The sequence below is a fragment of the Oryctolagus cuniculus genome, chromosome 12, assembly GCF_964237555.1.
Source record: "Oryctolagus cuniculus chromosome 12, mOryCun1.1, whole genome shotgun sequence".
In the NCBI taxonomy this organism is placed as follows: Eukaryota; Metazoa; Chordata; class Mammalia; order Lagomorpha; family Leporidae; genus Oryctolagus; species Oryctolagus cuniculus.
Window position 1 is genome coordinate 54,176,792 of NC_091443.1, and position 24,409 is coordinate 54,201,200.

The 24,409-nt window shown below is 49.7% G+C and overlaps 2 protein-coding genes and 1 non-coding gene across 3 annotated transcripts; all 3 read left to right on the forward strand.

Moving 5' to 3' along the window:
* Positions 1-293: 293 nt before the first annotated feature.
* On the forward strand, positions 294-365 carry TRNAP-AGG (transfer RNA proline (anticodon AGG)). Its single transcript has one exon. It is a non-coding gene; the product is annotated as a tRNA-Pro (tRNA).
* Positions 366-5,699: 5,334 nt separating this feature from the next.
* On the forward strand, positions 5,700-7,182 carry RNASE12 (ribonuclease A family member 12 (inactive)). The gene is made up of 2 exons (XM_008269303.4): positions 5,700-6,087; positions 6,532-7,182. The coding sequence occupies exons 1-2, from the start codon at positions 5,835-5,837 to the stop codon at positions 7,005-7,007; spliced, it is 729 nt and encodes a 242-aa protein (XP_008267525.2). The 5' UTR covers positions 5,700-5,834; the 3' UTR covers positions 7,008-7,182.
* Positions 7,183-11,926: 4,744 nt separating this feature from the next.
* Positions 11,927-13,561, forward strand: RNASE11 (ribonuclease A family member 11 (inactive)). Its single transcript, XM_002718037.5, has 2 exons — positions 11,927-12,093; positions 12,595-13,561. Exon 2 carries the CDS (start codon positions 12,620-12,622, stop codon positions 13,214-13,216), a length of 597 nt encoding a protein of 198 aa, XP_002718083.1. The 5' UTR covers positions 11,927-12,093; positions 12,595-12,619; the 3' UTR covers positions 13,217-13,561.
* The last annotated feature ends 10,848 nt before the right edge of the window (positions 13,562-24,409 follow it).

Below are 24,409 nucleotides of genomic sequence, written 5' to 3' on the forward strand. Positions count from 1 at the left end.
CTTCCCCCGACCCCTGCCGCACCTCTGGCCCGTCCGCAAGGGAAGCAGGGAGCGAGATCCTTCTTGGTGGTGCCGGAATTTTTTTTTCCCTCAAAAACCTAACAAAATAAACGAAAACCGGGTAGTTGGCGAGCGCGGCCTTCCGCGGCGGGGGCGGCGAGACTGCAGTGGCTGCCTTCGTCCACTAGACGTCGCCCTAGACCTGCGGTCGTTGAGAGAAGTTTGCAAGGAACTGTGGTTGTGGCCAAAACTTTTCTTATTGAAGTTTAGAATTATAGCCCTCTTTTAGAAGCGGCTCGTTGGTCTAGGGGTATGATTCTCGCTTAGGGTGCGAGAGGTCCCGGGTTCAAATCCCGGACGAGCCCTACTTTTCCCTCCTATTAGCAGTTTCATAGTGAAATGAATTTTATGCTATTAGCAGTTTCATAGTGAAATGAATTTTATGCTTGTTAACCACCGCCATTCGAAGTCCCACCTGCACTTAATATTGCCATATGAGCGTGATTTTATGTTGTACTATTTCAGACTTCCGTATTACCCTTTAGGCAATGCTCCTTGTGATGTGAGCAAACAGTGAGGGCAAGCGCCAGTAACAGCCACGTACTATTTATGCAGAATTTCTTCCACGACTTCTTTATTCTGAAATCAATCGACCTTTCGCGTTTGAGCTTCTTGGTGATTAGGCAGCAACTGCTCACTCGCGGCTTGGAGAAGCGCACTTCGTGTTCCTGGTCTTAGCCCTCGATCCCACCCCGCCGGAGGCACTGGGGCCGAGCTGTGGGTGGGTGCTGAGACCTCACGGGTGACCCATGTGGTGCTGTCTTGTCCCGGGAAGCGTGGGCTCCTCCCCACACTCCAGCGAGGTCCAGGGCTGTCGCAGGCTGCCGGCAGTGTAGACAGTTGGGAAGGAAGACGACTTTTCTCAGCGGACACGTTCAAGCCTTGTGAGGCTCAGCTGTGAAGATGGTTAACCATTCACTGCTGGGTGCACTCCCAGGCCAATGAAACAGAAGGCTCTGAGGACGGGGCCCGATGTGGCTGTTTCTCCAAAGATCCCCAAACTTTGGGGAGCTACTGCTGCTGGCTGCCCAGTTGCTCTGCAGGCCACAGCTGGAGAGCGTGCCCCCGCACGCCGCTCCCTCCAGGCACCCGAACCCCACTTCCCCTGCCTCAGGATCACGCCCCCTTTTAGCTGGGACCCCGTCCTCACGGGGTTAACCTGACTGCTGGGGCCAAGCTGGGGCCAGGGGCTGCCTGCTGCTCTGAGCAGGATGCGGATGGGTGTTGGGGGGAGGGTCTTTAGATCCCTGCACCAGGGCCTGGCCCTCGGGTCCCCTGGGCTCACCTGTGCCCTCCCTGCCTGAGCTCACGTGCAGTCTTCAGTCTCATCTGACGCACAAGCGCTGGACAGCACGGGCACCTTTCGCCTCCTCCCGGTCACGCTCTGGTGCCGCTTCCAGCAAAGGAGCTTGGAATCACCATCGACTCCTCTCTCCTGCAAACCACGTGCAGTCCCTCCACACGTGGGGTTGGCTCTGTCTTTCAAACACCCCTCACCTCCTCCGCCACCACTGCTGTGGCACAGGCCACTGCCATTTCCACCTGCGTGGCGGCGGCACCTCTGTAGCAGGACTCCCTGCTGTCCTTGAGCCCTAGGACTCTGTGTTCCACAGAGCAGTGAGAAGGATCCTGCTGAGCTCCCCACACTTGCCTACCACAGTGCCTTTGCACCTGCCCATATGGGCGTGGCTCAGCCCTCACTTTTTAAAGACCTCTGCTCAGAAGCCACCTATCAGAGCCGACTCCTCGGACCTCTCAGATGCCACAGCTCCCGCCCCTTTGCTCTCCACTCCCCTTTCCCTAATTGCTTTCATTGCACCACTGCGGCTTGGCTTTTGCTGTCACCACTGCTGTTGGTTTTCTGAATTCTCCCTCTGCAGAACGGAATGTCCGTGAGGCCCCGCTCTTAGCGCTCTGCACGGCTGCCCACTGCGGCTGCAACAGTGCTTAGCATCGAACAGTCAGTAACTCTGGTTAGTGAACTGTGTGAACTGCTGCTTTAAACCAAAAAATAATATGGGCTTTGAAGAGGGGTCTGGTCCTGTGACACTGGGGGTGGGGGGGACCAGGCGCGTGGGGGCTGGGAAGGCTTGTGACAGAGGGGCTCCTGCAGGGTGAGAAATAGGCCGTCCTTGCGGAGGGTGGGTGCACACGTGAGAAGGGAGAGGGCACTTCAGAAGTCCACGGCAAATGTCTATGACGAAGCTATGCATGGTTTCACATTTCAAAATTTAACCTTAGGCTGGCTTTGTGGCACAGCGGGTAAACCTGCAGTCAGCGACGCCAGCATCCATTATGGGCACCAGTTATTGTTCTGGATGCCCCATTTCCGATCCAGCTTCTTGCTAATGGCCTGGGGACAGCAGCGGAAGATGGCCCAAGTTTCCCTGGGCCCCTGCAACCAATGTGGGAGACCCAGCTGAAGCTCCTGGCTTCAGCCTGGCCCAACCCTGGCTGGAAGGTCTCTCTCTCTCTCTCTCTCTCTCTCTCTCTCTCTCTCTCTCTCTCTCTCTCCCTCTCTCTCTCTCTCCCTATCTATCTGTAACTCTGCCTTTCAAGTAAACAGAATCTTTTTTAAAAGCTACATAAACTTATCTTTTAATTCCATTTTCCACACTAAGCACCCTGGTGCTCTGCGCAGCTCTCCTTCTGGTCACAGTGTGGCGCTCTAAGCGCTTTCAGGAGGCTGTGGAAGCTGCTTCCACCTGGACGTAAAGACACAAAGCAGTCTTCAGCGGCCGCCAGCCGGGGGCTGGGGGCAGGGGGCTGGGGGCCGGGGGCCGGGGGTCGGTGCCATTGACCCCGCTGCGGCCCTGCGGCGGGCAGAGCAGCTGACGTACAGGGCTGCATCCCGCGCCTAAGGCCTTGAGCGAACGCTGGACCCCAGGGTGTTTGGGGTCTTATTGCAGCATGGCTCTTAGCAGGACCATTCTGTAGGAGTCTGCAAGACGAGCAAAGAAACCCCCGAGAGCAAGAGCCGAGAGGAGCAGGAGACCTGGGGCGGAAGAAGGGCCCGCAGGACTTGGTCAACCTCACTCAGCCGGGTTTCCGTGATGAGGGATCCATCACGAGGGCTGTTTAAGCCTAACTTTGGCGGTGTGTGGGGACGATGGAGGAGGGACCAGAAGGCAACATATGGAACGGGGAATTAGAACCGCCTGGAGGTGGCAAAATTCCTTAATAGACTGCAGCGGGCATGCAAACAGCCTGGGGAAGTCTGCCCTCTCGTGGACAAACCAGGTACTGCCACAGGTCTTCAGGGTCTTGAAGGAGAATTTGTGAAACAAGTGCTGATTTCTAGAGACCCCTCTATTTTTTCGCTGAGCCTCTCCCTGAGTATGTGAGGTGGGGGTGGAATTTATAGGGAAGACATCTGCGTCATTGTCCAGGGCAGTGGTGTTCATGCGCTAAGCTGAGAGACTTACTTTGTAGAAGGCATGTCATGATTATAGAAAAGCAGCAAGCAGAGAGAGCAGCCAGCAGCAGATCTCCCGAGCTAGGGTTTGCCAGAGGAAGTGAGGGATCCAGGGAGGAGCCGCAGACCTAAGGCCGTGAGCAGCAAGTAGAGAATCAGCATTTTTCGTTCCTCTCATCAATCTGTTTTTTTTCCCTCTGAGCCCTGACTGCCGACTCATTTAATGCTAATGCTCTCTACCTGAAGTTGGCGTTAGTGCCCCCATTTTACAGGAAGGAAAACTGAGGCTCCAAAGGGACGTCAGTGGCCTGAGGTCACACAGCTGGGAGTGGCTGTGCCCGGGTTCAGGTTAAGGGCAGACAGGCTGTGACTCCAGCTGTGTCTCATCCACTGGTTGTCATCTGGCCCGTGCCCGCATGGTCCTGCCTGGGACGAGGTGGGCGCCCCCCCCCCCCGTAACCTTACGCCCACATGGTGCTTTCTCACCCAAGTTACCCTCAAGAGGGATTACTGAGGTCTGTGCAGATAAGCTCTCTGACACTATAAAGAGCAAAATATAGTTCCATTGGGCCATATACTCACCCATCCTTTTGCTCCCTCAGTGCTCACTGAGCACATGTTGGTTGAGCGCTATCGTATCCCAGGCGCTGCGCTTGAAACAGATTCCTGAAGGCAGCTAGACACAGGCGGTCTCTGCCCGCGCGCAACAGGCAAATTTTCTAACTACCAAGAACTCTCGCTCGCTTAGCGTGCCGGTGATAAGGGCCACAAGGAAAACACAGGGTCTCACGCGAGCAGAACAGGAGCTGTTCACTCCCCCTGGGGGTTCCCGGACGGCTTAGCTAAGCAAGGGAAGCGTGCGTGGGATTGCACCCCGCGGAACGCGGAGGGCTTGCGCCGCCGAGAGACCTGGGGGTGTCCGCCTGGCAAGAGGGAGCCGGGTCAGTTCAGGCCGGGAGCAGCCCAGGGAGGGAGAGTGGTTTCCTGGGAGACTTCTTGTGCACGGCCTGTGCTCCTCGTCCCAGGAGTGACCACTTAAAAGCACACACTTGAGGTGTGTGTTCCTGTGAAGGTTCCAAGGGACCTCTGGCGGCTGGGCCTGGGGCTGGGCCAGGACCCAGCTAGGGTATGCGCAAGGCACCCTTAGCCTTGGAAGGAAGAAGGGCTGGGCCAGCCGTGCAGCTCTGAGGAAGACACGCTTGGTGCAACTCGGCCCAGCCTGGTCTTGCCTGGGCTGTCACGCGGCGGTGAGCACTCCAGGAACGCAGAGAAATCTGTCCAACGAGGAGCGGCGCAGGGTCTTTCCAAGCAGGGACAGAGGCTCCCGTGTGTGTGGCCGAGAGCCCTCACCGCAAGGCTGAGACTACGGGTCTCTGACTTAGAACACGCCCTGCCCAGGCCCGGCGCAGCTCCTCTGGGCTGTGAGCGTGCACCTGCGCCCGGGAGCAGGGCAGGGAGGGCCAAGAGTGCTCAGCGGTTTGTCTGGAGAGCAGCCCTGCAATGTCACACACAGCCCTGGGCACCCGCCACCAGCAGAATAGGGGTGAATCGTGCCTCGTCTTCAACAGCGAGGTACCCTGTGAGTGGAACGCCAGGTCCCTAGGCCGTTTCGCGGGGCTGCTCCTGCGCACGCCCGACTCTGGGAGTTCCGATCTGGCAGCCAGCACGCAGCTCCCTTGTTTACCCCGACTCCGGGCTGAATGGCCGGCTGCCTCCCTCAGCGAGGGGACATTCAAACGTGTAGTCACAGAGCTGCCATCTGAGTCATCGAGTTCATTTCATTTCTTTTCTTTTTAAAAAACATTATTTATTTATTTTGAGAAAGATAGAATTAGAGAGAGAGAGAGAGAGAGAGAGAGATCTTGAGAGAGATCCCATCTGCTGGTTCACTCCCTAAATGCCCACTACAGCTGGGTCCAGTCTGGGTCCCCATTCTCTCATATCCTGTGAAAGTTTCCCAACTACACCATAGTTTAGTAGTTCCCAAATGTTGCTCTATATGAGAGGGGTGGGGTCCCTCAATAACCCCCGACCCTTGTCACATCCTATAGCAGGTTGGAATCCAGTGTCGTCTTCAGTCCCCAGGTGGTTCCAGTGTGGTCCTATGAGTCACAAGCCCTGGACTTTGTCCAGACCGTGCTAATGCCAGGGCACTGGTTTTGCCCCATCCTGGATGCCACGTGGGGATTGAACTTGTTGGAGCTGGAACTCAAGCACTCAGTCCCGTTTTTCACTCCCAACCTCTCTGCAGCTCATTTGTAAATAACAGCTCCGCCACCGGTCTGTAGTCAGGACTGTTTGGAAATTTGGATTGGAAAGCAGAGAATATTGTGCCTGGCACACTTCAGACCTCCGTTAAATGTTTTTGAAATGCCCACGGTTGTTGAGTGAGGCTGCGTTCCAGACCTGCCTACTGGACTTGCCCTCCGAAGGCGGCTGCTCCCAATGGCAGCCAAGCAGGCGCCTTAGAGGTCCCTCCCTTTCTGCTCGCCCCCTCCCTACGCTCAGCCTGCTCCCGGTCAGTTGTCAGAAAGCAGTGAGACACAAGGTATTCTCTCAGATTCGTGATCAGAAGGATATGTTACCTGTGAGACTGACAGCCAAAAGGGCAGGTGAGAGGCACTAGCACAGAGCGAAGCAGGCGTGACGCCAGGAGGGACTGGGAAGGCACGGACGGGCATGCAGAATTAAAGCATGTGGAATCCGGTGGGATCTGGGGAGAGAATGTTCGGGGACAGGAAGTGGTTGGTATGCTTGAGCACCTGCTGTGCCTTCAGCCCTGTGGTAAGCGCTCTGAAGGACTTGTAGAAGGTCGTAGAAGCAACACAAGGGGAGGAATTAGAGAACAGTTAACTACAAACTCAGAGGGCTGAAATGGCCAGCAAGGGCATTTTTGCGGGGTCTGTACCCATAGCTGGATCTTGTAGGCTCAGCACAGTTTTAAGGAGCAAAGAGAAGGAAAGACGCTGTCCCAAAGGTGGGAGATCTGTTAGGAACCGGAGAGGGTGAGAACGTGGAGGATCCTCTGTGATTTCCTGCGTTCTCTTCCTCCACAGGAGTGAAAGCCAGAGATGTGAAGGGAATTTTACCCGTGATGGTTCTAATGGTGATCATTTTCTTGATGCTTCTGTTCTGGGAAAATGAGCTAAATGAGAACGGAGTGCTGTTCACCTTGGAGCACCTGCACGTGGACTACCCGCAGGACAGTGCTCCTGTCCGGTACTGCAACCACATGATCCAGCAGAGACTCATCAGGGAGCCCGACCACACGTGCAAACTGGAGCACGTGTTCATCCACGAGAGGCCCCAGAAAATCAACAGCATCTGCATGTCTCCCAAGAGGGTGGCTTGCCTCAACCATTCCACCATATTCTGCTTCCAGAGCGAGACCAAGTTCAGAGTGACGGTCTGTGAGCTCATTGAGGGCACGCGGTACCCCGCCTGCAGGTACCGCATTTCCCCCACGCAGGCCTTCATCCAGGTGACCTGCGATGACTTGGGGCCGGTTAGTTTCGAGGGCTATGTTGAATGACCAGCTGGACACCCGACTCTGCTGCCCTCTTTTCTCTCAGGGGCTCTGGGGCTGGCTGTCCCTGAGGCAAGGTCTGAAGGAAATGGGTGCTTATAGGAGTGAAGTTGTCCTGCCAGGATGGCAGAGTTCTAAGTGTTTCGCTTTGCTTCAATAAAGAAGTCTTTACTGAATGAAACCAGAAACTCAGTGTGTGTGGATTTTACTTTTTGTTCCTTGTGTTTGAGTCATTTGATAAGAGCCTAGAGTAAGTTGGAAGCGGGACTAGAATTAAGGTAAAGTGAATGAGACACTCACTTCAGGGGCGAGATTTAAGAGGACACAAAAAAGAAGAAAAAAAAAGAACCCAGAGGTAGTCAAATTATAGGAGTTGTACTATTATAGATCAAATCCTGTTATTTAAGTATCTGTTCCAGGGATTATACTGTACTAGTTTTTAGTGTTGCATTTAAATATTATTTATCTTGACTACTGAGTTTTCTCATATCCCGTTAACTTTCATAGCTGGAATGAGTGACTCAATCACTTTACCCTAATCCCAGCCCTGATTCTAGGAATAAAGACAGTTGGGATCCCCTCTCAGGGTCTTTTCTACAGATGTTGTTTACCACTCAAAGGGCACCTGGTCCTGGCCAGCACCTCCCCCTGCCTTGAAAGGGAAGGGGAGAGAGGTCAGAAGGAGGCTGACTGTTCAGAAACCATTCCCTTACAGACTGGAGAGAAGCGGCTAAGGGTTTCCCAGGGAGGCACCGTGTCTTTCAGAGTTCAGGGTCTCGCTCTCTGTACCTCCAGAGGGAACAGAAAGGACTTTGAGTCAGACTAACTCGTCACCTTCCGCCTCTGACGCACGTGCTCACTGCTTAGTTCCTAAGGCCCAGCTGTGGGCATGGTAACCTTCCCGCCAGAGGGAGAGGGAGAGGATCCTAGTTCTGGGAATGCCAGCGGGTTCTGGTCTGTGACATTAGCTTCCTCACCTGTAACGTGAGGGACTTCAACCACATGGTCTTTGCGGTTCCTTCCAAGCCTGTTACTCTGCAATTCCACATCTTAGATAGTGTAGAAGCTGGCTTTGCTGGAGGGGAGGCTTAATATTAGGAAGTTGTAAGAAATAAAGGGTAATTGACAAATAAGGGCCAGGTTATTGGGTCACTAATTGTTTTCTTTAAAGATTTATTTATTTGAAAGGCAGAGTTACAGAGAGAGAAGGAGGGCAAGGGAGAGAGAGAGAGGTCTTCCATCTGCTGGTTCACTCTCCAAAGAGCTGCAATGGTTGGAGCTTGGCCAGGTGGAAGCCAGCAGCCAGGAGCCAGGAGCTTCCTGCGGGTCTACCACGTGGGTGCAGAGCCCTAGATTCAAACTAGCGCCCTTATGGGATGCCACCATCACAGGCAGTAGCTTTACCTGCTATGCCACAACGCCAGCTCCTCAGGTCACCAACTGTAAGCTAAGACGTTTTGATCCCGTATATGAGAACCAGAGACACACAATGGGTTAGGGCAGGCCTGAGCGGCTCACTGGCTTTGCAGGGCACTTTCTGTCCCGATCTTCTCAGTTGAGAGACTTCGACTGCTGCATTGCTCATTTGGACTGAATTCAAGGTCATTTCAAAGAAGGAGGTACACTTGCGCTGGTTGTTACTTCCATCTTTTGTAGGCATCAAGTTCTGACGGATTGATTAGATTTATGGGGGACAGTCACAAGGGGTCGTAGAGGACACTGCACAACCTGGCAAGTAGGCAGAAAGTCCCCTATCCCACGACTTCTTCCCCCTTGTGGCCTCTGGTAGCTGTTGCATTACTAATTTCTCTGTGGGAATCCTGCCATTATTCCTGTCTTCATGCCACCAAGTGAGCAGAGCCTTCGAATCTGAATAGAAGTTGAATAGGGGTGCTGGTGTTGTGGTGTCACAGAGGATGCTGCTGCCTGGGTGCCAGCATCCCACATGGGTGCCAGTTCCAAGTCCCGGCTGCTCCACTTCAGATCCAGCTCCCTGCCTAGGTGCCTGGGGAAGTAGGGCCTGCACCCACGCAGGAAACCTGGGAGACGCTCCTGGCTCCGTGCTGTGACACTCCAGGCTTCAGCCTGGCCCCGCCTGAGCTGATGAGGCCATTTGGAGCATGAACCAGTGAATGGAACATCTCTGTCTCTCTCTGTATAATTCTGCCTTTCAGATAAATAAAACAAATCTTAAACACACACACACGCACACTCACACACGCATGCACCAAGTTGAGCAGGAGCAGGTGGTTCTCAGCACACGAATCGTTGGATCTTGGTGTCAGCATTTCCTGAGTGAAACTGGACGCAGATGAACTTCGGTTCACCTTGGGCCCCTGCTCTGTTTTCTGCATTCTGCTTCCCTTTCTTCCCCCTCCCTGGGCTGTGTTGTCCTTGCTTTCCTTCTCAGCACTTTCTTTCCTCTGCCTCCTCTAACCTCCCCACTTCTGAATAAAAACAAAACCTTGCAGGTAAGCGCAGTCCCATAAAAGTGTAAGTAACCGAGGCTGCAATGGCAGCCATCGGAGTGTTTTCTATGCATTTTAAAATTGTATTTATTTTTGTTTTTTCAAAGAGGGGAGGGAGGGAGGGAGGGAGGGAGGAAGGAAGGAAGGAAGGAAGGAAGGAAGGAAGGATATTTCCATCTGCTGATTCACTCTCCAGATGCCAGCAAGAGCTGGCGCCAGGCCAGGATGAAGCCTGGAGACTTTAGCTCGATTGGTGCTGGAACCCAACTACTTGACCTGACACCTGCTGCCTCCTGGGGTGTGCATTAGCAGGAAGTTGGAATTGGACGCAGAGCCAGGACTCAAACCCAGGGACCTCTGATGCAGGCATCCTAGTGTCTTGAAAGCTGTGCCAAACACCTCCCCCCCACCCCCACCCCAAGTATTTTCATTCAAAAGGGATCAAAACTCACTTCAAGTGAATCCTGCAACATTTTTCACATGTATAGCTTGGGGGAAGTGGGCTTGGCTTTATTATTCATTTGAAAGAGTTGAGAGAGAGAGAGAGAGAGAGAGGTCTCTTATCTGCTGGTTCACTCCCTAGATGGCTGCAACAGCCAGAGCTGCTTTCCCAGGTGCATTAGCAGGGAACTGGAGCAGAAGTGGAGCTGCCGGGACAGGATGCCTGCCCTGGAGGTCTAGGCTTTAATTGGCTGCACCACAGCCACAGCCCCCAGGGTGTTTTTTTTTTTCTCCCAAATGAGCAACAGTCTGAAATGAGACCCAGAGAGCTGTGAGTTCTGTCCAATTAAAGTACATATTTCAGGAACACAAGAGTCTGCACTGCCCTTCTTGCATGGATTTCTCCTCACTGTCTTTCTGCTTTCCTGTCATCACTTCACTATTAATGTCAAAGGTGGAGAAGCAGACATTTTCTGGGAATCCCTCCTTCCTGCTTTCCACACGCAGCAGAGCTGTGTTCAGGCACCCTCGGGAGGCTCACCCAGGACCATGTCTGCTTAATGCTACCAGTAGTCCATCCATCCAATTATTAAGGTTCCTATATCTCAGGGATAGTTATTTGCTTTATTGTCATACACAGGACATTTTAAAGATTTATTTATTTATTTGAAAGTCAGAGTTATACAGAGAGAGAAGGAGAGGCAGAATGAGAGAGAGAGATGTCTTCTATCCACAGGTTCACTTCCCAACTGGCCGAAAAGGCCAGAGCTGTGCCGAACCGAAGCCAGGAGCCAGGAGCTTCTTCCGGGTCTTCCACACAGGTGCAGGGGCCCAAGGACCTGGGCCATCTTCCACTGCTATCCCAGGCCACAGCAGAGAGTTGGATTGGAAGTAGAGCAGCTGAGACTGGAACCAGCGCCCATATGAGATGCTGACACTGCAGGTGGTGGCCAGCCCCGAAATCAAATATACTTTTAAGGGGCCAGCATTTGGCACAGTGGTTAAGATATTCTGTGGGACACCTGTATCTCCTACTGGTGTGCCTGATTAGAGTCCTGGCTCCTCCACTTCCAAGTTAGCTTCTTGCTAACGTGCACCCTGGGAAGCAGCTCAGTTCTTGGGTCCCTGTCACCCATTTAGGATACCCAGATTCAGTTCTGGACTCCTGGCTTCTGCCTGGCCCATTCTTGGCTGTCGCAAGCATATGGGGGTGAACCAGCAAATGAAAGATACCTCCCCACTCCGTGCCTTTCAAGTAAAATGAAAATAAATAAGTAAATTATTATTATTATTATTGACAGGCAGAGTGGACAGTGAGAGAGAGAGACAGAGAGAAAGGTCTTCCTTTGCCGTTGGTTCACCCTCCAATGGCCGCCGCGGCCAGCGCGCTGCGGCCGGCGCACCGCGCTGATCCGATGGCAGGAGCCAGGAGCCAAGTGCTTTTCCTGGTCTCCCATGGGGTGCAGGGCCCAAGGACTTGGGCCATCCTCCACTGCACTCCCTGGCCACAGCAGAGAGCTGGCCTGGAAGAGGGGCAACCGGGACAGAATCCGGCGCCCCGACCGGGACTAGAACCCGGTGTGCCGGCGCCGCTAGGCAGAGGATTAGCCTAGTGAGCCACGGCGTCGGCCCGGTATTGACTTTAAATGAAGAATTTTTCTACACGGATCAAGCCTTGTTTCATTGTTAACCAATATTGTTGTGAAACTTGTGTGTTCAGTTCAGTATTTGATGCAGTACAGAATAGTAAGAAACTGTGTTCCAGGCTCAGGAAGTTCTCCCTCCCCTAAGAGCAGAAAAAAGACCGATATGTATCAACTGACACGGATAATGAAAAAGAAGACATAAAATGAAGTACATCATCATCTGGGCTTTAGGGTTCAGAAAAGGAAAAATCCCTCTCGGTTAAACCATGGACTGGGAAGTGTCACAGAAGAGGAGGCAGTGATTAGCCTGGGTGGTTGGGATTCCGCAGCCAAGGGACACTTTGTTCAGTTCTCCCTGAGTGTCCTTGGTTCCACATTGTCTCCTCTGTCAATCTCATACACTTCTATCTACAGCTTTCTTGCCCCTCCTTCCTCAGACCCAAGCATTGAACCTCCCAGGAAACAGGCACAACTGCACTTCTAACCCTGCAGCAAGCTGGAGCCTTTCTCTGCAGGATCAGCTTGACAAAGGAGCTGGTAAAGACAGGTCCCTGGGCTGACAACTGGTGGGAAGCGCAAGGAGGGAAGGGGAAGTGACATTGTGTGTTGCATTTTGTTTCCTTTCTTCCAGTGGTTATCATGTGCCAGATAGGGGTGTAAGACTAGGAGCTATAAAAACAGTGAAGAATATGCTGGATAAAATTTTTTTTATCTAAGATTATAGATAAAAGGAAAAAAAGAGAGAAACAAACACCTGGTTCCAGTACTTTAAACATATCACCTTACTTAATTCTCACATTTTAATTTTTTTTTCCAGTTGGGGAAACTGAGGTTAAATGGGATAAATTGCAAGTGGAGAAGCAGGGATTGGAACGCAGAGCTTCAAATTATCTTTTCACTTTATCTTACTTTTATTAAAATATGTAGGGGTCTTAACTTACACAATGGAGTCACTCCTGGGAACAACAATTATAAGGAAAAGAGAACTGTCTCTTTAAGATTTTCCTTGTTTTTATCCTTTACTTTTTGTCTTTATAGCAGAAAAGATTACCCTGGGTCTGAGATGGAGACCTCACTGCTGCTGCTCAGCCTGGGACTGGTTCTCACAGGAGCTTCCGAAAGCACAGTGGAGGTAACTAAAGAAGAATTTGCAGCGAAGAAAGTGCAATATGCCTTGGCAAAGAGCGGTCGAGAAACACAAACTGATAAGGTATTAATGAACTTGACCTTGTTAGATAAAAACACCAGTCCCATCCTGTCCAAGGATATGATGTCTTCCTCCTTACTGACACTCAGGAAGTTACAGTATAGAATCCCCAAGGTAAACAGTCTGAGTAGTGACAGGGAATGCTGCAATGAAGTGACTATCTGGAGAAAAGCTTCCGAAGCCAACGGCTCTTGCAGGCTGAGCAATGACCTCACCTGTGGCACCATGGAAGGGATCCGTGGGGTCCAGAAGATGCCCAGCTGCAAGTGTGGAGAGAATCCTGGCGTAAGCTGCTGTCAGAGAGCGGAACCGGAGAAGACCATGTGCCAGCTCCCCACGGGCAGACAGTTCCCCAGGTGCCGGTACCACAGTGTTACTTCACTGAAGAAACTGCTGACGGTGCTGACCGGCCATTCTCTGATGAGCTGGTTAGTCAGTGGCTCTAAACTCTAAATCCCACAGGCCTTTGAGACTGGAGCCTACCTGAGAGGAATGTGTGCATGCTTGTCCTTCCTCCTTTCCTTCTATCATCCACATCCATCATCTCGCACAACAGTAAACTCTTGATTATTTATACTCTTTGGAGGAGTGAAAAATCCAAAATTATGGGTAATCCAGTTAAAATGTACAGCTGATCCTGGCGTGCAGATTCACATCCTCCCTCCCCCTACTTCCTTCCTTCCTCCCTTCCTCCCTTCCTCCCTCCCTCCCTCCCTCCTCTCCATCCTTCCCTCCTTCCTTCCTTCCTGCCTCCCACCCTTCCTTCCTCCCTCCCTCCCTTCCCTCCATCCTCCCTTCCTCCCTTCCTTCCTCCCTCCCTCCCTTCCCTCCATCCTTCCCTCCTTCCTTCCTCCCTCCCTTCCTGCCTCCCACCCTTCCTTCCTCCCTCCCTCCCTTCCCTCCATCCTCCCTTCCTCCCTCCCCTCCATCCTTCCCTCCTTCCTTCCTCCCTCCCTCCCTCCCTCCCCTCCATCCTCCCTTCCTCCCTTCCTCCCTTCCTCCCTTCCCTCCCTCCCTCCCTTCCTTCCTTCCTTCCACTCCTTGCCTTCTCTGCACCATATTGAACTCTATGCTAATTCAGTTCTAAAGGTGAGAAGCTGAGTCTAGCCACCTGGGCAAAAGTGAGGAGAGAAGTTCTAAAATCAACGTGGCTAGTTCACAGTTAATGGTACTGCCGACGAGACTATTCCGAAGAATAGTGAATGAGTGTGGCAGGCTGCTTTCATGCTTCTGCTCAGTGTGTGCATCGCCACCCACACAGCCGTGGCTCTGCCATCACTAGGATGCGCCTAACGGAAGACTCCCTTGGGCTCAGCTGCTGCTCTCAGTGTCACTGCTCCGCTGCTACACAGCAACCGTTCCTCCAGCCTCAGCCCCATCTCACAGGTTGCTATAAAAACAAGGAATGAAACTCTGACTGCAGTTTGTGCTCAAAGTCTCGTCTCGCTGGAGTTGCGAGACAGTAATGGCCAGCCATGGAGGAATGAAGAAGGCATGGAGATGGAGATAGGAAGTCTGTGCCAAGTTCCAGGCCGGACTGACGTTCGATCTTGATGTTTTCTGATATGGCAGCCAGTTTTTTCAGTTATTTATTTGTAAGTCTTCATGAGTCAACATTCTGCAAAAGTATGGATGGTTACCTTGTTCATTGCTGTTCATACATGCTCTGACGCTGTAATCCTCCCGCCACCCCCATTTTCAATAAATGTGTGTAGATGAATGTTGTACCACCAAGACATTTTTGTTGCATATAATTATTTTTTTAAGATTTTATTTATTTATTTGAGAGGTAGAGTTACAGACAGTGAGAGGGAGAGACAGAGAGAAAGGTCTTCCTTCCGTTGGTTCACTCCCCAGCTGGCTTCAACGGCTGGAGCTACGCCGATCCAAAGCCAGGAGCCAGGTGCTTCTTCCTGGCCTCCCATGCGGGTGTGAGGCCCAAGCACTTGGGCCGTCCTCCACTGCCCTCCCGAGCCGCAACAGAAAGCTGGACTGGAAGAGGAGCTGGGACTAGAACCGGCGCCAATATGGGATGCCAGCGCCGCAGGCGGAGGATTAACCTACTGTGCCACAGTGCCGGCCCCTGCATATAATTCTTTATATATGAATTTTCCCAATGTTTTTCATTTTGGTGCAGAATTATTGTTATACTGGAACTGAAAAACTCTAATGATAAACCAATATGGAGTATAACAGCACATTTTTCTACTTTTTGGTGGTGGTGGCTGCTTAAATGAACCATCACTGGATTTGGCCAAAGAGGTGTGTGATTAACACGTAATTTGCACTTGGAAGTGGGAAGAGAGAGTGATAGAAGGAAATTAGCTGCGTCCTGAAGGTTTCCTCTTGGGAGGAGGACCCAGGCTTTCTGATGTGCTTTCTGAGTTCCTCTCCAGGGATAGTTTCACAGAGCGAGTCTGAGGTCAATGGAAGAGAGGGTTCATCTACAGTCGGGCAGCCCCAGCAGGCACCTCTTCGTTCCAGACTGGTTCACGTTTGAGTAACTTCTTTCCTCCTGTAGGATTTCCAGCTCTAGCTGAGGGGGCTGTCAATTCCAGAAATCATCCCTATTTCTTGTCTTGGAGGTTTTTTTGTGTCATGTAAGAAAAACCAAAGCCGGCCTCGTCCAGGGCTGAGCAAAGGTTTTTTTCTTCCCCCCCCAGAAAAGTAGAGCCGAGGCCCAGAAGGAAACCTTTTTCTGGACCAGGAGTGTCCTTTAATGAGGCTTAGCTAAGGCCGAGCTTCTCGCTTCTCTGCAGGAATCAGGAATGCTGTGTTCTAGTCCTTTGGTGCCCTAATCTCCAACACCCGTCACATCGTTGGAGTCTGAGGCCTGGGAGATGCTGAGTGTGGAGGTGCTCAGGGCAGTTAGCGCTGCTGAGAGCCAGCGCTTTCACCCCGAAGCTTGTCACTCTTCACAACAAGGTGCATCCTGAAGTCCACGGTGAAGGTGATGATTTGGAGGTTTCAGATCCTACAATATATGTTTTCATCATATTACGGGAAAACAATGGCAAAAGAAGAATTATCATGCAGACACAGCATTGAAAGTAAAGTAGGATTTATTTAGGTTGCAAACCTCCTGCCAGAGCGGCAAAGCGGGGCGGGGGTGTTCAAAGAGAGGAAGACTCAAAGGGCTGGTGGTAATAGAGTTTTTAAGTACAATCTCGGGACCAAACTGTCAGTCAACAAGGAGGTGCAAACAAACTCAACAAAAGACTGGATTTACCATCCTCCACCCTGTCTGGCTTGTTTCTGATAAAAAAAAAAAATCCAAAAATGGGGTGGTGGTGGGGAATCACCACTTCCTTGCTATTTTCATGGTAAATTTGTAAATTTGGAGATTACCTTAAGACTTGTAAGAAAACAGAATACTTTGTTCTGCTAAAGATAACCTTTTTGGGGAGGGGCAGGCACCTCAAAATTCCAAATTTCTACCATGAGACCACCCTGGCTGCCTATTACCCATTTAACTCCTTGCAATAACATTCTTTGTCTCTCCCTAATCCATTTCAGGCTCACTTTCTCTTAGGCTTCACGCCTAAGTCTCAGGCTGACTTTTACGACCTCCAGTGCTGCATCCTCATTTTGCTAGCACCTGCCCTGCCTCTCGCTTTGGGGCGATTCTCTTCCCTGTCACAGAGCTTGCTGTGCCTTGTCTTGCTTCTAGGCCTACCCTAATGCCCTTCCTTTTCCTTTTCTCGTTCATCTCAGCCTACTTGATTTTACCAGCTCCATCTGCTGAGAAAAAGTCAAGTGTCTCTTGTACTTGTTAAAAATATAACTGAGCAGTAGGTAGGTGTTCTATCGCTGTGCTCGAAAGGAAAAATGAGAGGAATTGAGTGAGGAGACAGAGCCAAGTACAGAAAAGGTCACGGGAGGGACAGTTAAGTAGAGAAGGAAGTTGAGAGTGGAGTGATAGGTCTGCAAAAGAGAATCTGAGAGAGGTAGTTAGGTAGTTAGCATAAAAGCAGTGCCCTCACTGTCTCTAATTATTCCTCCTCTTTTCTTTTCTTTTCTTTCTTTTGACAGGCAGAGTTAGACAGTGAGAGAGAGAGAGAGACAGAGAGGAAGGTCTTCCTTCTGTTGGTTCACCTCCCAAGTCCGGGCATTGCGGCCAAACCGAAGCCAGGAGCCAGGTGCTTCCTCTTGGTCTCCCTTGCGGGTGCAAGGGCCCAAGGACCTGGGCCATCCTCCACTGCACTCTGGCACCCCAACCAGGACTAGAACCTGGGGTACCGCCGCCACAGGCGGAGGATTAGCCTATTGAGCGGCGGCGCCGGCCATTCCTTCTATTTTCTCAACATGAACTATACTCCATTTCTCTTAACCAACAACTCTAAAGTGAAAGCAATTCACTCGTTTCAAGTTCCCAAGATAGCACTGATGGGAAAGAGAGGCTTTGAAACATCACAGATAAATCCTTTAGCGTGTTTTGGGAGGGGCCTCACCCCCATAATGCCAGTGAAGCTCGCTGGGACGTGACTTTCTCATCTGCACGATCAGGTCTGGGTCCCCAGAGTTAGGGGTGCATCAGGATCCCTGTGGCAGAATCTGCAGGCTGCCCTCCAGGCAAAGGGGTACAGGGACACACTGAGAGCCCAGCCAGAGCTGCTGTCCCGGGCACCAGGGGCAGATGTCACGTGGGCCACTTCTAAGCCCAGGTCTTAGGACTCTGGACACCTTCCTCTGTGGTGGAGTATTCTTCTCCAGAGCCAGATCCCCCAGGTGGACACGAGTGCATCTCACTTTAACTGCACAGGTGGTGATGATCGCCTAGGAAGGGACCACACAGCAAACTGGAAGGAAGCCACATCTCTGAGCAATGTGTTAAGTGGAGTTACTTTGCCAGCCTTGACCGCTCATTTTGGGACTGTTGTTTGATATAAAAATAAATATTTGTGTTTTAACCCACCATCCTCTGAGATTGTGTTCCATAAACTCAGCTTTACCCTGACAAAGTTAATAGACATGTTATTGAATACAAAGCCCTGGGCTCTAGTCCCAGATATTTGGATCCCGGAGAGCAGAGGTAGGGCTACAGCATGTGCGCCTTATGTCATTGTGTTAGGTCCTCTGATGTGCTCCAAAATTTGAACACCACTGGATTAGATGAATTCAGAGCTTTCTTTCTAGCGATGAAACACTCTAATTCTATCCTAATGAAGGGGGGAAAAGCTTATTGCCCACACATTCAAAGATTTTGAGGACAGCACTGAGGAAAAATAAATCAATTTAACTCAAAATTATTCATTTTCTACACAGTCTCCCAGAAGTAACAAGGCAGATTTTTTTTCCAATTCTGTAAGTCCCTAGCCATAGGTACATCTGGTAACAAACACAAGGACGCTGTGAAATACCTGTGTTTGCAAAACAGTGGCTGAGCAATTTAAGGAGGTGCTACACACATGAAATGCATTGTTTTTACTCCAGTGACCAGAGAGCTGTTGGATTGGGGATGACTTTTATTTATTTATTTATTTTTATTTTATTTTTTTGACAGGCAGAGTGGATAGTGAGAGAGAGAAACAGAGAGAAAGGTCTTCCTTTTGCTGTTGGTTCACCCTCCAATGGCCACCTCGGCTGGCGCGCTGCGGCCGGCGCACCGCGCTGATCCGACGGCAGGAGCCAGGTGCTTCTCCTGGTCTCCCATGGGGTGCAGGGCCCAAGCACTTGGGCCATCCTCCACTGCACTCCCTGGCCACAGCAGAGAGCTGGCCTGGAAGAGGGGCAACCGGGACAGAATCCGGCGCCCCGACCGGGACTAGAACCCAGTGTGCCGGCGCCGCTAGGTGGAGGATTAGCCTATTGAGCCGCGGCTCCGGCAGGGGATGACTTTTAAATCACAGTCCTTCACACTTGCAAAGTCTGCTAAACTTTCTTAAAGTCATTAGAACAATTGCCACAAGGTATTTATTGGTATTAACAATGACTAAGCTGAGCTCCTGTGATAAGCCAGACACTGGTCTAAAATACACACATTCTCCGTTTTATTCTCCGAACAACCTCCGTGAAGTTGATGCTGCTAGTATTATTATCCCATCTACAGCAACAAAGAAACAGAAGCACAACTTCAGGCAGTGCACCAGGACACACTTGTAACAAGCAGTCTCCCAGGAGCCAACAAGAACAGTCACATTCTGCAGCCACTCTCAGGGTTCTGATTCCACACCCACTCTCCTTTATTTGACAGAAAAAATCATACAGAAAGATAGTGCTGGAACATTCCAACATTCCTGAGTAGGCTCTAGCCGGCAGATGGTTTTGAAGATAAAATTGCAGTTGCCATTTTTATTCTTTTTGTTATGATTAGATCAGGGCACTGTGCTAAGGATGCGACCAAACAACACCAAATGCCAGGGTTAGCACACAGTCTAGTACATTCTGTGGGGAGCAACTCGGACTAGACTAAGTTACTGGAATTAAGACTTATTCTATGCATCTGCTCTCCCACAATATGGCGCTAAAAGGGAGTAAACAACTTCTACACAGCTGCCTCTCGCCAATTTGACTGATGAGCTGCAGGAGCTGATCTTGCTCCTGATTGGAGGAGAGCAGCGTGCTCGGCATGTGGGTAGCAGAGTTGGGATTGATGGAAGAGGACTATAAAGGAGGAGAGAGACAACATGCACCAGGAACATCCAGATAACATCTGAGCAGCCCCCGAGAGAGCCGGCCGGCGGTGTGCCGCTCCCCTGCGGAAGTGGGGAAAGTGGCAGGGGGAGCCCCCCTCCACGGAGGTGGAGGGGTCGGCAGCCAACCCAGGAAGGACCAGCAGCAAATCCGGGAAGGGCCGAGCAGACGAAAGAACAGCGCAGGATTTAGTGTCGTTCCTCCACGAAGAGGGGGAGCGACACATTCCACATCAGCGTGCCTGGATTCAAGTCCTGATCCACTCTCCATTCCAGCTTCCTGCTAGAACACACCCTGGGAGGCACAGGTGATGGCTCAAAGCGGTTCCACCCATGTGGAAAACCTGGTTTGGGTTTCCTGGCTGCTGTCCATTGTGGACACTTGTGGGACCATTGTGGGCACTGGGAAAGTAAACCAGCAGACAGGATCTCTCTCTCTGAAATAAAATTTAAAAAGCATTTCCAATATATATGGCTGACAAATGGTTGATATCTTTAATATAAGAAGGTCTGTCAATTTAATAAGGGAAAGATGAATATTTGTACAGAAAGACAAACAGGGGACACAAATGAAAATAAGCCACACAAGAAGAAATAAATGGTCATTAAACATTTGAAAAAAATTTCCTCCCTACCAAATGTAAAATAAATAAAAACAGAGTGCTATCACATTTTCCCTTACCCGATCAGCAGAAACAAGATTTAAAAGAATAATGTAGGGGCTGGCACTGTGGTGTAGCAGGCAAAGTGGCCAGGTGGGGAGTGAACCAGTGGACGGAAGACTCTGACTCTCTCTCTCTCTCTCTCTCCCCCCTCCCCCCCTGCCTTTCTGTAACTCTGGCTGTCAAATAAATAAATAAATAAATCTAAAATATATAATAATGAAACAGGGCCAGTGCTGTGGTGCCATCTGCAGTGCCAGCATCCCGTGTGGGCACTGGTTCAAGTCCCAGATGCCCCACTTCCGATGCAGCTCCCTGCTAACGTACCTGGGAAAGCAGCAGATGGTGGTCCAAGTCCTTGGGCCCCTGCACCCATGTGGGAGACCCAGATGAAGTTCCTGGTTCTTGGCTTTGGCCTGACCCAGCCTTTGCTGTTCTGGCCATCTGGGGAGTGAACCAGCAGATAAAGATCTCTCTTTCTCTCTCTCTCTCTCTCTCTCTGTCTCTCCCCCTCTCTGTAACTCTGATTTTCAAATAAAAATAAATAAATAAGTCTTTAAAAAATAATGTAGTACTGGCATAGATATTGGAAAGGAGACATTTTCATGCACTCCTCCAAGGGGAAAAACAAGTTGCAATTTGCTGTCTTTCTCATGAGCAACTGGCTCTAAGCCCCATTCTTGCTTTGAAGGCCCCTGTACATGTGTCTGAATTACCTTGCCTTGACGCCCCTCCCTCCCCTTATGCATCATTTAGGAAGGAGGCTCAAGCCAGTCAGCTCTGGCCGCGGTGGTCTTTGAGATGGGGACCTCATTGAAGGGCCTGCTTAGGCCCTGGGACTTGACTTGCACGGGCTCAAAGGGCACGGGCACAGAGCTGGCAGAGCCCAGGACCAGGAGAGCTCTAGGCTATGTTATCATGCATCTCCAACTCAGGCTGTTCCAGGGCTCTGTGTTCTTCTGTATGGCAATGTGAGCGGGACCCTCTGACCCGTCCCGGTAAACACCCTCTCCCAGAGCTTTGCTGGGCGCAGGCAGTGGGAAGGGGCTCCTGAAAAGGCCCACACAAGCCTGAGGACCGTCACTTCCTCCTTCTGACCCTGCTTCCCTTATCTCCCCTCGCCCCTTTCCTCACTGAACTTCCTTATTCTCTCCTCTTGTTTAAATGGTGCCCTCGACGCACATCTCCCCTTGGCACGCTGCCAGCTCTGTCTTCTGCTTTCCTTTTAGGCTCTGCACGACTCAACTTCCTGTGTTCTGCTCTCTGCACCCTGCATTCACACTCACTGCTCAGGTGTGGCGTGACAAGGGGCAGATTTCCAGAGCCAAGACAACCTGAGGCTGATGTTCAATCTGTGCTGGTTTGAGCCCATGTGGGAGCACTGCACGTGTCCATCCAGGGCCTGCGGCCCAGGTGGGCCCAGTGGAAACAGGAGAGAACATCAATACAAAACACAAAGGAACTCCTAATCAACAAAAACAATCTTGAAAAAGAATAAAACTGTAGTCAAAGCCAAAATTAACTATTGGGATTGCATCAAATTGAGAAGTTTCTGTACTGCAAAAGATACAGTCAGGAAAGTGAAGAGGCAACGGACAGAATGGGAAAAAATATTTGCAAACTATGCTACAGATAAAGGATTAATAACCCGAATCTACAAAGAGATCAAGAAACTCCACAATAACAAAACAAACAACCCACTTAAGAGATGGGCCAAGGACCTCAATAGACATTTTTCAAAAGAGGAAATCCAAATGGCCAACAGGCACATGAAAAAATGTTCAAGATCACTAGCAATCAGGGAAATGCAAATCAAAACCATAATGAGGTTTCACCTCACCCCGGTGAGAATGGCTCACATTCAGAAATCTACCAACAACAGATGCTGGCGAGGATGTGGGGGAAAAAGGAACACTAACCCACTGTTGGTGGGAATGCAAACTGGTTAAGCCACTCTGGAAGTTAGTCTGGAGATTCCTCAGAAACCTGAATATAACCCTACCATACAACCCAGCCATCCCACTCCTTGGAATTTACCCAAAAGAAATTAAATTGGCAAACAAAAAATTGGTCTGCACCTTAATGTTTATTGCAGCTCAATTCACAATAGCTAAGACGCATAATCAACCTAAATGCCCAACAACAGTAGACTGGATAAAGAAATTATGGGATATGTGCTCTATAGAATACTATACAGCAGTAAAACAAACAAACAAACAAACAAACAAACAAAAAAAAACAATGAAATCCGGTCGTTTGCAACAAAATGGAGGAATCTGGAAAACATTATGCTGAGTGAAATAAGCCAGTCCCAAAGGGATAAATATCATATATTCTCCCTGATTGGTAACAACTAACCAAGCACCAAAAAGGAAACCTGTTAAAGTGAAATGGACACTATGAGAAATGGTGACTTGATCAGCCCTTGCCCTGACTGTTGACAAACAACTTAATACGTTATCCCTCTTAGTATTTTTTTTGTCTGTTCTACTTAATACTATTGGTTTAATTCCGTAACTAATACACAGTTATTCTTAAGTGTTGAAACTTAACTGAAAAGTGATCCCTGTTAAATATAAAAGTGGGAATAAGAGAGGGAAGGGATGTACAATTCGGGACATGCTCAAGCTGACTTGCCCCAAATGGTAGAGTTAGAAACATACCAGGGGATTCCAATTCAATCCCATCAAGGTGGCATGTACCAATGCCATATCACTAGTCCAAGTGATCAATTTCTGTTCACAATTGATCATAATGATAGGACTAAGAATCAAAGGGATCACATAAACAAGACTAGTGTCTGAAAATACTAACCGATAGAACAAAAAGGGAGAGAACGATCCAACATGGGAAGCGGGATACACAGCAGACTCATAGACTGACAGATGTCCTAACAGAACTCTGGCCTCAGAATCAGCCCTTAAGGCATTCGGATCTGGCTGAAAAGCCCATGAGAGTATTTCAGGCATGGAAAGCCAAGACACTCTGGGGGAAAAAAAAAAAAAAAAAAAAAAAAAGAAAAAGAATAAAGCTGGAAAACGTGTGCCTTGCAATTCTTTTTTTTAATATTTTATTTATTTATTTGAGAGGTAGAGGGTGCAGGGCCCCAAGGACTTGGGCCATCCACTACTGCTATCCCAGGCCACAGCAGAGAGCTGGACTGGAAGAGGAGCAGCCAGGACTAGAACTGGTGCCCATATGGGATGCCTGCAACATAGGCAGAGGATTAACCTACTGAGCCACGGCGCCGGCCCTTTGCCAATTCTTTTATTTAAAAACTTAGAGAAAAAGAGAGAGAGAGAGAAAGAGAGGACACTCTCATCTGCTGGTTCCCAAATGTGCACAACAGCTGAGATGCCAGCCTTCCCACTGGCATCTTAAATGCTGTGCCAAATACCTGCCCCTACACTTCTTTTATTTGAAAGCAGAATTACAGAGACAGAGGTAGAGACAGAAATAGAGAGAGATCTTCCATCTGCTGGTTCACCTCCCCCAATGACTAGGGTTGGACCATCCAGGTGTCCCATATGGGTTCAGGGGCCCAAAGTCTTGGGCCATATTCCACTGCTTTCCCAGACACATTAGCAGGGAGCTGGATTGGAAGTGGAGCAGCTGGGACTCGAACTAGCCTTCAAATGGGATGCTGGCATTGCAGGCTGCACCTTAACTAGCTGGACCACAGTGCTGACCCCTGAAGTTAAACTTTTAGTGGCATGAAGATTTAGGATTATTATGTCTGGCTGATTAATTAATTCCCCTCATCATTTGGATATGAACTTCTTTAGAAGTTCTAAAGTTCTAATGTTCTATATTGTTGTCTATATTGCTTGATATTGATATAGCCACTCCAGCTATTTGACTAGTGACTACGTTAGCATGGTCTGTGTTTCCATATCCAAATGCTGTTAATTTCTTTGTGTCTTCATGTTAAGTGCATTTCTTGTAGACAAAGTATAGATGAGTCTTGCTTTTGCTTTTTTTTTTCAACCCAACCTATTACTGGCTTTTTATAGATGTATGTAGACTATTTACATTTAATAAGAGATTGATATGGTTTGATTGAGCCTAATATCTTGCTCTCTGTTTTAAATTTGTCCCATATACTCTTTGTTCTATTTCTTTGGTTTTTTTCTTTTTTCTTCTTCTTTTTTTTTTTTTTTTTTTTGGCTTGTATTTAGACCTACCCAGTAGTCTTTATGATCGTATTTTACCTCCTCGGTTGACTTTTTAGCCTTAGCTTTTTGCTTTGCTATTTCAATAGTTGTGTTAGGATTTATAGTACACATCTTTAACTTTCCACAGCCTACCTTCATCTGATATTATGCTATTTCTTTTATGGTATAAGAACTTTG

Coding starts and splice junctions, on each gene's coding strand:
- RNASE12 (XM_008269303.4), top strand. CDS start 5,835: ATGTTTTTGAAATGCCCACGGTTGTTGAGTGAGGCTGCGTTCCAGACC. Junction 6,088..6,531: donor ACTGACAGCCAAAAGGGCAG/GTGAGAGGCACT, acceptor CTTCCTCCACAG/GAGTGAAAGCCAGAGATGTG.
- RNASE11 (XM_002718037.5), top strand. CDS start 12,620: ATGGAGACCTCACTGCTGCTGCTCAGCCTGGGACTGGTTCTCACAGGA.